Here is a 13,040-nt window from a genome sequence, read left to right on the forward strand (position 1 = left end):
AGCCCCCTGGCGCCCCTCACTCACTCCCGACCCACAGCCCCCTCCCCTCCCTGGCGCTCCTCACTCTTGACCCACAGCACCTCCTGCCCCAGCACTCCTCACTCCCGATCGGTAACCCCCCCAGCGCTCCTCATTCCCTCCCCACAGCTCCCACAGTGCTCCTCATGCCAGACTTGCAGCCCCCTTCCCCAGCTCCCATGGTGCTTCTCACTCCCAGCCCGCAGTCCCCACTTCCTGATGTCCAGGGACAGGGCTCCTAACTCTGGACCCACAGCCCCTGCTCCCCCAGCCCTGAGCTGGGCCGTTCCTCACCTGGAGAGAGAAGCAGAGATCCTCCGGGGTGCACTCTCCTGATGCCAGCATCTTGTGAGCCACCTCCTACAGGGCAGAGAGGGGGTTCAGGGTGCCCGGGTTCCCTCCCAGCTCAGGGAGCGGAGTGGGGGCTAGTGGGTAGAGCAGGGGCTGGGAGCCAGGACCCCTGGGTTCCCTCCCAGCTCAGGGAGGGGAGTGGGGGCTAGTGGTCAGAGCAGGGGCTGGGAACCAGGACCCCTGGGTTCCTCACCTCTATGTGGGACAGGATCCCTGAGAAGGACACATCCATTCCCTTCACTGTGTAGGGCAGCTCCACCAGCTTCTGTCCCCTGGGGGGGTGCAGGGAGGAGACTGTGTTAGACCCTCCCAGAGCCAGGGATCTAACCCTGACCCCCAGCCCTGCTCCAGCCCCCTGGACCCAACTCCCCTCCCGGAGCTGGTACCACTCACTTCTTCGCCATCTGTTCAATGTTATAGCCAGGGCTGGGGTCATTGGATATCTAGGAGGAAGACACACCAAGGAGGGGTAAGGCTGGATGTGGGGGTACCAGAAGGCCCCATCCCAACCTCCGAGCCCCCCAGGCCCCACGGTGACACTCCCCCCCCTCAACACACACTCACTTTGCTTTGGTCCGTTGAGGGGGGGAGGAGGGGTGAGAGAACAGAACTACTTGAAGACACTAGTTCCTTTCAGGCCAAAACCTTTCCTGCAGCGAGGCTCAGGGCAGGGGGATTCAGGTGAAATCGGTTCCCCCAGTTCTGAGCTACAGAGAGGAGAATGAAGCCTGGGGCTCCTTTGCCAAAGCTCTGTATTGATTTACTGCTAAATCTCACAATCATTTTCCACTTCGCTTGCAAAGAAACAAGGAAATTCCAGGCCAAGAACGTCGGTTAGTGCTGAAGATTCCCACAGCCTGCGCCTGGCTTTTAATGGCAGAAACTGAATGCCAAAAATCTTAGATTATGTTAAAATTAATGCAAAGTCTCCAACTAAGCGAGCGCAGATTTGACAAAAGTATCTAACTTTATGCTGGCTTTAGTTGGAAATGTTTGACTGTAAAGTTACCATTAACCTTAGATTTTGGCATTTATTTTCCCCAATTTCAGGGAGAAAGAGAACAAAAGTTACTGTTTTCTTTAAAAAGCAAGCAAATTCCATGCCAGAAAACCTCATCTTCGCTTGCTCCTGCCCAAGGAAAGAAAAGGATTTTACAAGAAATCCAGGCAATTGAGTGTGAGATTTTTAAAAATGGAAGGCTATAGAATGTTTGTGATGGCGGGGGAGTGGGATAGCTCAGTGGTTTGAGCATTGGCCTGTTAACCCAGGGTTCTGAGCTCAGTCCTGAGGGGGCCATTTGGGGATTGGTCCTGCCTTTGAGCAAGGGGTTGGACTAGATGATCTCCTGAGGTCCCTTCCAACACTAATAATCTATGATAGAGATCAATTTCAAGTCTTATATAAGCAAGTTATATCCTAAATATTGTTTGATCTGTACACTATTCTTGGATCATAGAGAGAATAAAATTGTGAGTTTGTTTAAAAAGCAACCAAAGTAAGAAAATTTGTCTTTAGAAAAAAAAGCAGGGAAATTCCACTCCAAAAAAACTTAGGTTAAGTTTAAAATTGCACTGAGTATTTTTCGATGAGCGTGTGCATAAAACCAACACTAATCTGGAATTCCCTTGCATTTAAAATGAACAACTTCACCTCAAACACACCAAAACTTGGAGTCATGTGACTGTTAAAATTTTGAAGCAGCATTTTTTCCAATGTTGCTGTCGCTGAATGTTGCTAGCGAAGGAACCAGGGGGATTGGGGAAGATTTCTTTTAGGGCTGATACCTTATTTTAAAAAGCAAGGAAATTAAATTCCAAAAAACTTGTTAATGTTGAAGTACCACATCAGGTAGCAGAGAAGCTCTGGGTGACTCAATAAGAATAGAACCCAAGAGTCCTGACTCCCGGTCATCTGTCCCCCACTCCCACTGTCTCTAACCACTAGACCCACTCCCCCCAGAGCCAGGGATTGAACCCAGGAGTTCTGACTCCCAACCCTCTGGCTCCCCACTGCCCTCTCACCTTCAGCACACGGGCAAAACGATCCAGGCAGTTGCCCACAGCGATGTCGATGGTCTCCCCGAAGATGCGATATCGGTGCTCCGAGTATGCGATGACCTGGGCAAGAGGAACAGAGCAGGGGGATGTACAGGGCTGCTGGGATCTCCTGGGTGGGGGCCTAGTGCGGCGCTGGCGGGGGAGCGTCAGCCCTACCTGGGTGTTGCCCCCGCTGACGTACAGCACGGTGGGGTTCTGGGCACCCGTGATCAGCCGGCCCATCTCAATGTGGCCCACGCAGTGATTGACGCCCAGCAGGGGCTTGTTCCAGAGCTGGGCCACGTCCGGGGCCACCACGGCCACTGTCACCAGTGGGGCGCCCATGCCAGGGCCTGCAGGGAGAGTGCAGGGTCAGCACGAGGCCTTGGGGGTCCACACACCCCCACTCACCCTGCACATAGGCTCCCCCCGTGCCCCTCAACTCACTCTGCGCATAGGCTCCCCCCGCGCCCCCCCAACTCACCCTGCGCGTAGGCTCCACCCCAGTCACACCCCCACTCACCCTTGGTGTAGGCCACGCAGTCCACATCTGCAGGCTCCAGCCCTGCCTCCTGCAGAGCCTCCCGAAGCACAGCCAGCACACAGCCCCGGTGATGCCTCGCTGTCTGCCCTGGCAGGAACCCTGCCCCAGAGAGAGAGCGTCAGGGGGTGGAGCTGGCAATGACCAAATGCAGTGGGGATAAAAGGGATCGGATGTGGGGGGCCTGGAAGAAGGAACCAGACTCATCCTGGCCAGGAGCGGTGGGGAAAGGGGACATGTGTTTGTGGGGAGGAGGAGACCAGGAAGCCTGGATTCACCCTGGCCTGGAGAGGGGGCTGGATGAGGGGCCAGACTCAGAGAGTGGAGAGAACCCAGGGAGGAGGATGGGGAGCTTTGGGGAGGGGGGGGTCCCAGGGAGAATCCTGGCAGGATTTGAGACTGGGAGGCCCGGGGGGAGGAGGGTGTTCTAGGGAGGAAGGCTGAAGGGGTGCCAGAGCAGGGGGGCAGATGGATGAAGGATGCAGAGCTGGGTAAGGACAGGTGGTCCTGGTGGGGGTCCCTGCAGGGCTTGGGATGAGGAGGCCCAGGGGGACTGCAGGGGAGATGGAGATTGGGGAGAGGCTGGGGGGATCCCAGGGAGGAGGGGTGGACAGAGGGGGGATGGGTAAGGATGGGGAGGCCTGGGGACAGGTCCCAGGGCAGGGTAGGGGCACAGGGGGAGATGGGGGGGTGGATAGAGGGGAAATGGGTAAGGACAGCAGGGGATGGGGAGGGGCCCCAAAGTGGGGTAGGGAAGCTGGGGGAGGACGGGGGGGGCTGGTGAGGGGTCCTGGGGCACTAGGGGGGTGGGAAAGGACGAAGAGGGGGTTAGTAAGGACAGGGCACCTAGGGTGGGGTAAGGGGGGCAGATGGGAGGGCCCGGGACATGGGGGGGCCCAGGGCAGGGTAAGGGAAGGGGCGAACAGGGGGAAGATGGGGGCGGGGTAGGGGATGGAGGCAGGAAGGAGGTGAACGGGGGGGCAAGAAGGGGATGGACAGGGGAAGATGGGGCAGGGCAGGAAGCAGACGGGGGGCCCAGGGTGGGGGGAGGGGATGGGTAAGGATGGGGGGGCAGGAAGGGAGTGGACGAGGGGCCCGGGGCAGGGTAGGGGATGGGGGCGGGGTAAGGGGGGGGCAGGAAGGGGGTGGATGGGGGAAAATGGGGGCGCGGATGGGGGCAGACGGGGGGCCCGGGGAAGGGTAGGGGGATGGTTAGGGACGGGGGGGGGGCAGGAAGGAGGCACGGGGGGGCGGGGGGGGGGGGGGGGGGGGGGCAGAAAGGGGGCAAAAGGGGGGAAGATGGGGCAGATGAGGGGCCCGGGGAAGGGTAGGGGGATGGTTAGGGACGTGGGGGGCAGGAAGGAGGCACAGGGGGCGGGGGTAGGGGATGGGGGGGGCAGAAAGGGGGCAAAAGGGGGGAAGATGGGGCAGGGTAGGGGATGGGGCAGATGAGGGGGCCTAGGGAAGGGTAGGGGGATGGGTAGGGACGAGGGGGGGCAGGATAGGGGCACAGGGGGCGGGCGGGGGTAGGGGATGGTAGGTGCGCAGGGGAGTGGGTAAGGATGAGGGACCTGGGGCAGGGTAGGGGATGGGGGCGGATGGGGGGGCAGAAAGGGGGGAAGATGGGGCAGGGTAGGGGATGGGGCAGATGAGGGGGCCCAGGGAAGGATAGGGGGATGAGTAAGAATGAGGGGGGCAGGATAGGAGCACAGGGGGAGGGCCGGGGGGGGCCCAGGGCGGGATAGGGGATGGGTAGGGGCGCAGCGGGAGTGGGTAAGGATGAGGGACCTGGGGCAGGGTAGGGGGATGGCGGGGCAGGGGAAGGAGGGCGGTTGAGGGGGCCCAGGGGGAAGATGGGGGCAGGGTAGGGGATGGGTAGAGATGGGGGGAAGAAGGGGGGGCCCGAGGAAGGGTAGGGGGGTGGGTAATGACAGGGGGGCAGGAAGGGGGCACAGAGGGAAGATGGGGACGGGGAGAGGGGATGGGTAGGGATGGAGAAGCAGGAAGGAGGCACAGGGGAGAAGATGAGGGCAGACGGGGGCAGGAAGAGGGCGGGGTAGGGGGCAGGAAGGGGGCAGACGGGGGAGCCCAGGGCGGGGGGGACCCGGAAAAGGGTGGGGGATGAGTGGTACGGAGGGGCCCGGAGAAGGGTGGGGGATGGGTAAGGACGGGGGGGGTCCGGGGAAGCGGGGGATGGGTAGGGAAGGGGGAAGATGGGGGCGGACGGGGGGGGCCCAGGGAAGGGGGGAAGATAGAGGCAGAGGGGGGGGCCCGGAGAAGGGCGGGGGGATGGGTAGGGACGGGGGGCCCCGGGGAAGATGGGGCGGGGGGGCCCGGGGAAGGGGGGAAGATGTGGCGGACAGGGGGGGCCCGGAGAAGGGCAAGGGATGGGTAGGGACGGGGGGTCCCGGGGAAGGGGGAAGATGGGGAAGGGGGGGCCCAGAGAAGGGGGGAAGATGGGGGCGGACGGGGGGGGGGGGCCCGGAGAAGGGCGGGGGGATGGGTAGGGACGGGGGGGGGCCCGGGGAAGATGGGGCGGGGGGGGGAAGATGGGGCGGACTGGGGGCCCGGAGAAGGGCGGGTGGATGGGTAGGAACGGGGGGTCCGGGGAAGGGGGGAAAGATGGGGGCGGACGGGGGGGGGCCCGGAGAAGGGCGGGGGGAGGGTAGGGACGGGGGGGGCCCGGGGAAGATGGGGGCAGACGGGGGGGGCCCGGAGAAGTGTGGGGGGATGGGTAGGGACGGGGGGGCCCCGGGGAAGATGGGGGCAGACGGGGGGGCCCGGAGAAGTGTGGGGGGATGGGTAGGGACGGGGGGCACCGGGGAAGATGGGGCAGACGGGGGGGCCCGGGGAAGGGGGAAGATGGGGCGGACGGGGGGAGGCCCGGGGAAGGGCGGGGGGAAGATGCGGGGGGCCCGGGAAAGGGCGGGGGGATGGGTAGGGGCGGGGGGTCCCGGGGAAGGGCGGGGGGATGGGTAGGGGCGGGGGGGGCCCGGAGAAGGGCGGGGGGAAAATGCGGGAGGCCCGGAGAAGGGCGGGTGGATGGGTAGGAACGGGGGGTCCGGGGAAGGGGGGGGAAGATGGGGGCGGACGGGGGGGGGGCCCGGGGAAGATGGGGGCGGACGGGGGGGGGCCCGGAGAAGTGTGGGGGGATGGGTAGGGACGGGGGGGCCCCGGGGAAGATGGGGGCAGACGGGGGGGCCCGGGGAAGGGGGGAAGATGGGGCGGACGGGGGGAGGCCCGGGGGGAAGATGCGGGGGGCCCGGGGAAGGGCGGGGGGATGGGTAGGGTAGCGGCGGGAGGGGGGGCCGGAGAAGGGCGGGGGGAAGATGCGGGGGGGCCCGGAGAAGGGCGGGGGGAAAATGCGGGAGGCCCGGAGAAGGGCGGGTGGATGGGTAGGAACGGGGGGTCCGGGGAAGGGGGGGGGGAAGATGGGGGCGGACGGGGGGGCCCCGGGGAAGATGGGGGCAGACGGGGGGGGCCCGGAGAAGTGTGGGGGGATGGGTAGGGACGGGGGGGCCCCGGGGAAGATGGGGGCAGACGGGGGGGCCCGGGGAAGGGGGAAGATGGGGCGGACGGGGGGAGGCCCGGGGGGAAGATGCGGGGGGCCCGGGGAAGGGCGGGGGGATGGGTAGGGTAGCGGCGGGAGGGGGGGCCGGAGAAGGGCGGGGGGAAGATGCGGGGGGGCCCGGAGAAGGGCGGGGGGATGGGTAGGGGCGGGGGGAAGATGCGGGAGGCCCGGAGAAGGGCGGGGGGAGGATGGGGGGGGCCCGGCTCACCCTGGCCCGGCGCGGGCACGAAGGTCCGGCGGGGGTTGCTCAGCACCCGCCCGTCCCGCACCAGCCCCGCCCCCACCTTGTTGGCGCTGCCCTCCAGCCCCAGCACCGTCACCGCACGCATGGCCCGGCCGGCGCGGCGCGACCTGCCCGGCGCCTCCCGCCCCCACCTCAGAGCGGAGCCCCGCCCCTCTCGCGGCACGTGACACAGGAGTGCTATGGCCACGCCCACTCCCGCCCCGCGCGACGCCGGAGGTCCCAGTCCCTCCCTCCGCACGTGACTCGGGAGTCCCGCCCATTCCCGCCCCGCAGTCCCCTGCAGCCCCGTGACCCTGCCGCACGTGTCCCGGTCGGGCTCTGCTGCTTTTTGTTCCCGGACGGGCCGTGGGGCGCGCGGGGCTCGGAGCGGGGCCTGATTGGCCGGGAGTCGGGCGGGGCTGACTGCGCGGGAGGGCTGCGACCGGCCAGGCAGGTGGGTGTTTATTGTACACGGAGCTTTCTGATTGGCCAGGGAGCGGGTGGGTATCGTGCAGCGAGGGCTGTGATCGGGCAGGTAGGTCGGGGTTTGTTGGCCGTGGGCGTTAACTGGCCAGGGAGCTGGGTGTTTATTTTGCAAGGAGGGCTGCGATTGGCTGGGGAGTGGGAGGTTATTGTGCAAGAAGCTCTGTGATTGGCCAGAGAGCGGGTGGTTATTGTGCTGCGAGGGCTGTGATTGGCCAGGGACGTCGGGGTTTGTTGGCTGTGGGCATGGGCGTTAATTGGCCAGGGAGCTGGGTGTTTATTTTGCAAGGAGGGCTGCGATTGGCTGGGGAGCGGGGGGGGGGTTATTGTGTGGGTGGCCAAGGATTGGGTAGACTAACGCAAGAAGGTTTGTCATTGGCTGGGAAGGGGGAATGGGCTTTTGGCCCATCCTTCCTGGTTCTCTGGAGTGCTGAGTGCTGATTGCTGGGTGCCCACCCGCTTCCCCCCTAGGCTGCCCCCAGGATCCTGCGGCTTGTGGCTCGGCGGTGTCGGCTCCTCAGCGCAGGGCCCAGCTGGTGGCGGGAGATGCCCAAACGGGGGAAGAAGGCAGAGGATGTGGACAGCGCGGACGAGCTCGAGGCCACAGGTAACCACGGCCCCGTGGCACAGCAACCCCTTCCTGCTCCCTGGCACCCCCTTGTGCTTCCCGCGGCACAGTGCTCCGTTCCAAGCCCTGCCCAGACCCTGCGGCATGGCGTTCCTCCATCATTTCTTGTGCATCATGCTGGGAGGGCTGGATTGTCCTTCGGTTTGACCCAGTAGGGCCAGTCTCATGTTCTTGGCACCCCCCTCCCCCCGGCTGCTCCATGCCACGTCCCAGCTTTCCTTCTCTCTCCCCCTCCACAGAGCCCGAGGCAAAGAAGAACAAGAAGGGGGCTGCCAAGGGCCCAAAGGAGAAGGTGGCAGAGAACCCCATCCTGTACCATGATCCGCCCAACAAACTCACTTCCCCCGGTGGGCAGAAGTACACCCTGAAGGTCACGTCGTGGAATGTGGACGGGCTCCGGGCCTGGGTCAAGAAGAAGGGGCTGGAGGTAGGAGTGACTCTGCTAGTCCTTGCTGGGCTAGGCAGCTCCTCCCCAGTTCGGATCACCTGGGTTGGGGCCTTGGTCTGCAGTGGGTAGTACCAGGGGCTAAGGCCACCCCTGCAGCATAGCCTAATGGCTACAACTAGAGAGCTTACAACAGGGGGGGCTGGGAGCCAGGACTCCTGGGTTCTATCCCAGCGAGGGGAGGCGGGTCTAGTGGGTTATAGCAGTAGGGCTGGGAGCCAGGACTTCTGGGTTCTCTCTCTGGCTCTGCCATTGACCTGCTAGGTGACCTTGGGCTGGTCCCTTCCCCTCCTTGTGCCTCAGTTTCCCCACCTTTGCAGTGGGATAAGGATCCTGACCTTCTTTGAGCTCTGCTGAGAAATGCTGTAGCTGAGTTAGGGATTGGGTTGTTTTCCCTGCAGAAAAAATCTTCCAGGTTGGGGACGGATTTCGCAGTGAATTTCATGGGTCAAATTTTCCACCTGGAGTTTGGATTCCCACATCCACAATTTGGGGATTTCTTGCAAATCCAGAAATTTAGGATTTTTAGATTTATTCCATTTTCCTCTCCTGCTTTGTGTCTCCAAGTTGAGCACAGTGAACAACAGCAGGGCTGTGGGAACGTTGGCGTGCATTGGAAAAGTCACCCAGTATCAGAGATACAGAGCTGCTTAGTGGCCCCTCCCGCTCTGCTGCCGCCCCACACTCCTAGGTCCCTTCAGCACTCACTAACTCTTCTCCAAAATCAGAGACCTTTGGGGACGTCCTAGAATAGGAGAAAAACAGGCAATTTGAATCCTAGGCATCCTGTCTCTGTTACATTTCCATCAGTAAATGGGGATTGGAGTGGAAGGTCCTAAATCTCCAAACATGTTTGCTTTTCCTAACCCAGAATGAAATTTTAACTCAAAATGGACCTTTGTCATCCCCCAAATCCCGCTGGACAGGGGGAAAATGTTGCAGCTGTAAAAACTGAAAAGTTAACGTGGGTTCATGAATGGCTAATTCCCTTGAGCCTGGTCCACAGCCAGATTTGTACCTGGTTTGGTTCCAGTGGGATCGTTACAATGGGTCTGAAGTCTGGAAAAGGTTTGCGGGTTGAGGACGGATAAGCAGCTGGGTAGGAGCTTGCAGGACATTGCTGGGGCCTGCATACGACTCTGGGATGTAGAAACAGGCGAATCTGGAGTAGGTGCAGAGGTTATTTTACTTCTGGGAGCTGAAGCTTGACAAATGCAGCCTGGCCATAAGGGGACATTTTTAATAATGAAGGTGACTGTTCGGAATAATGTGCCAAGGGTCATGGTGCAGTCTCCATCTCTGGCCATTTTGAACAGCTATGCACTAGGAATTGTTGCAGGGCGGTTCGCCAACCTGTGCTATCCAAGCAGTCGGACGAAACGATTCCACCGGTCCCTTCTGGCCTTGGATCCGGGACTGTCCGTAGTGTGGAAGCAGTTTTACTGGTCTCAAAGTGCTGTTGCTGGTCTGGCTGGTCCCCAGCAAGCAGTGCCGGAGATCCACAGCCAGGGGCAGGAGGACTTGTGTGCTCCGAGGGAAGGGATAAATCGGAGGGAAGTGGGGTGAAGCTGGGGGGCAGGATACCTGGGTTCTGTTCCTCATCCTATGAGGTTCCCAGAGAAAGGGGATGGGGGGTTCCTGAGAAGAGGGGGGGCAGTAGCAGAGTTGGAGCACAGTGGGACACCTATGACATCATGCTGTACCCCAGGGATAGACCTCAGGAGTCCTGCCTCTCATGCCCCCCCCCCTTTATCCCCACTCCTCTCGCAAGGCTGGAGAGGGATTCCAGGTCTCCAGGCTCCCAGCCCCGCTGACCCCGCTCTCCCCACACAGTGGGTGCGTGAGGAGGACCCCGACGTGCTGTGCCTGCAGGAGACCAAGTGTGCAGAGAAGCTGCTGCCCCCCGAGATGCGGGAGATGCCCGAGTACCCCCACAAGTACTGGGCCTGCGCTGGCGCCAAGGAGGGCTACAGTGGGGTGGCTCTGCTCTGCAAGACTGAGCCACTCAGCATCACCTACGGCATCGGTAGGGACCTGCCCCACCCCCCAGCCTCTGCCTGCTGAGCCCGTGCTCCCTGCCCACTGTGCCCCCTACCAACCTCTGCCTGCAGACCCCTTTGCCCGCTGCCAGGACCCCTGCGCCTTTCCCCTTGTCCCCTGGCCCGTGCATCCCCCAAACCCATGGCCTTTTCCCTTGACCCTTGCCCATGGCCTCTCCTCTTTGCCTCTGACACGTGCCCCATGTCTCCCGGCAGGTGAGGAGCAGCACGACCAGGAGGGCCGGGTGATCACGGCCGAATTCCCCTCACACTTCCTGGTGACGGCCTATGTGCCCAACGCGGGCCGGGGGCTGGTGCGGCTGGAGTACCGCCAGCGCTGGGATGCTGCCTTCCGGGCCTACCTGCGCGGGCTGGATGCTCGCAAGCCCCTGGTGTTGTGCGGGGACCTCAACGTGGCCCACGCTGAGATCGACCTGAAGAACCCCAAGGGCAACAAGAAGTCGGCGGGCTTCACGCCCGAGGAGCGCCAGGGCTTTGGGGAGCTGCTGGCGGCCGGCTTCACTGACACCTTCCGCCACCTCTACCCCGATACGCCCCACGCCTACACCTTCTGGACTTACATGATGAATGCTCGCGCCAAGAACGTGGGCTGGCGCCTCGACTACTTCCTGGTCTCGACACGCCTGCTGGAGGCGCTGTGCGACAGCAAGATCCGCTCCCAGGCCATGGGCAGTGACCACTGCCCCATCACTCTCTACATGGCCCTGTGAGCGGGGTGGGGGGGGGCCATACAGCCCGATATGGTCCCAACACCCCTGTACGGCCCTGGGAGCAGGGTGGCCTATGCTATGGCCGTGACACTCATGTAGCCATGTGAGCAGCATGGGGGAGGGTGGGCCATACAGCCTGATATGGCTCTGAGAGTCCATATGGCCCTGGGATGGGGAGGTTGCACCATACAGCCTACTAAGGTCCTTATGGCCCTATATGGCTCTGCACGGGGAGGCCATAAGGCCTGAACACTCCTGTATAGCCCTGTGAGCGAGGGTTGAGGCCATACAGCTAGGTATGGGCTCAACACCCCCTCTATAGCTGTGGGAGTGGGCCCATACACCTCTCTATGGCCCTGCATGAGGTGGGGGGATCTGCCCCCTCTCTCTATAGTCTTGTAAGCAGGGTGGCCTGTACACCCCTCTATGGTTTTGTGAGCAAGAGGGGATTGGGCCCATGTGCCCCTATATGGCCCTGTGAGACCAGGGAGTAGAGGGAAAGGGTCCCCCACACCATGATCAGGGGTGACTTTGCCCCCAAAATGAGACCTGATTCAACCCCCCAACTTGTGGGTCCTGGCCCTTCTCCATCCCAGAGACCATGAGCCCCCAAATTCAGCCCTGAACCCCTGAACTCACCTAGTGACACTCCAGTCCCAGAGGCCAGGAGCACCCCCCACACACACATGAGCAGAGCCCCCTGAACTCATATACTCAGGGCCATCCAAGAAACACCCCCCATATACCAGCCTCCCCTCTTGCTGCCCCCCATCCGAGCCTCCAGAGAATTTCTCACCCCAGGAGCTATTTTTTACCTGTAGAATGAAGCTGCTGCCTCACCTTGAGACCAGCCCCCCATTCTGTGGGGGGGGGGGCACAGAGCTGTGAGGAGCATTGATTAAAGGCTTTGAAAGGAGATGCAGTGTTTCATCTCACCCTGGCGGGACTGGGGGACATTCACCCTCATGCTGCTCCTTGGCCTTTCTAGCTGGGGTCCCCCACAGGAGGCAGCTGCGAGTGAAGGTGGGCAGAGATGGACTGGGGTCCCTGCCTGGGTCATCACAGCCTAGAACGGAGGGATCCCTGCAGACCCTCAGCTTCCAGTTACAGAAATAACTGCTGAGCCAGGTGGAGCTGCCCTGAGCATGACCGATGCTGCCTGGGTCTTCAGAGAGCCTGAGCCCATTGATGGGAAAAAGAGAGGAAGAACTATCCCATGCATCTTGGTGGGGTGCTCTGGGGGAACCCCACCAACTCCATGCCTGAAAGGGGGGTTGGGGTGCAACAAAAGGGCAGAGCCTTATGGCTCCTGGGGAGGGCATGGACAGGTGTTGCCTTACTCCATCTGTGGCTGGTTCAGCCACACGTGGGCCAAGGAGAAGTTGGGGTCCTACAGAGGGATAGCCTCAGGGGGCCCCACAACTCCAGCAAAGGTGTGGATCCAGCCCTGGCCCGGTGGAGACACCAGTCCACACACAGGACACTTCTCTCCCAGGATTCTTGTTACATACCCTGCCCCTCCCACCCCTCGGAGCTGGGAGAGAACCCAGGAGTCCTGGCTCCCAGCTGTAACTACTAGACCCCATTCCCCTCCCAGAAATCCAAATCCAAGGGAGGAGCAGGAGGCTCTAGGGGGTGCCAGCACTCAGGACTGAGCTCCAACCGGCCCCCTAGCTGGATACCTCAGACACCTTCAACGACTGCCCACCTAGGGGGTGCCAGCCCCATGGTAGGGACCTGCTGGTGGGGAATGGGACATGGGGCCTTTTCCCTCCAGGGGGTACCAGCTCAGATCAGGCCTCACAGTGCGGGCAGGCGGGCTGAGGAGTGTGCCCCTGGCCCCCCCGCTCCATGGCTGTTCATTTGTCCCTGTGGTGTAACAAGCTGGTGGGCTCTCAGCCTGGCAACAGGCCCCACAGACCCAGCCCCCTCCCACAGGTCACCGTGGGGCAGAGCGAGGGAGCCAGGCAGGT

The 13,040-nt window shown here is 62.3% G+C and overlaps 2 protein-coding genes across 2 annotated transcripts; one reads left to right on the plus strand and one right to left on the minus strand.

The window, feature by feature from the left end:
* Window positions 1-67: 67 nt before the first annotated feature.
* LOC115638194 (probable tRNA N6-adenosine threonylcarbamoyltransferase) lies at window positions 68-6,847 on the minus strand. Its single transcript, XM_030539762.1, has 7 exons — window positions 6,727-6,847; window positions 2,930-3,049; window positions 2,584-2,759; window positions 2,392-2,487; window positions 763-812; window positions 563-641; window positions 68-378 (listed from the first exon to the last, which is right to left on the minus strand). Exons 1-7 carry the CDS (start codon window positions 6,845-6,847, stop codon window positions 208-210), a joined length of 813 nt encoding a protein of 270 aa, XP_030395622.1. The 3' UTR covers window positions 68-207.
* Window positions 6,848-7,051: 204 nt separating this feature from the next.
* LOC115638192 (DNA-(apurinic or apyrimidinic site) lyase-like) lies at window positions 7,052-11,983 on the plus strand. The gene is made up of 5 exons (XM_030539760.1): window positions 7,052-7,195; window positions 7,696-7,831; window positions 8,092-8,279; window positions 10,131-10,323; window positions 10,553-11,983. Exons 2-5 carry the CDS (start codon window positions 7,771-7,773, stop codon window positions 11,065-11,067), a joined length of 957 nt encoding a protein of 318 aa, XP_030395620.1. The 5' UTR covers window positions 7,052-7,195; window positions 7,696-7,770; the 3' UTR covers window positions 11,068-11,983.
* Window positions 11,984-13,040: the final 1,057 nt, after the last annotated feature.

This window comes from Gopherus evgoodei, chromosome 21 (genome assembly GCF_007399415.2).
Source record: "Gopherus evgoodei ecotype Sinaloan lineage chromosome 21, rGopEvg1_v1.p, whole genome shotgun sequence".
Classification (NCBI taxonomy): domain Eukaryota; kingdom Metazoa; phylum Chordata; order Testudines; family Testudinidae; genus Gopherus; species Gopherus evgoodei.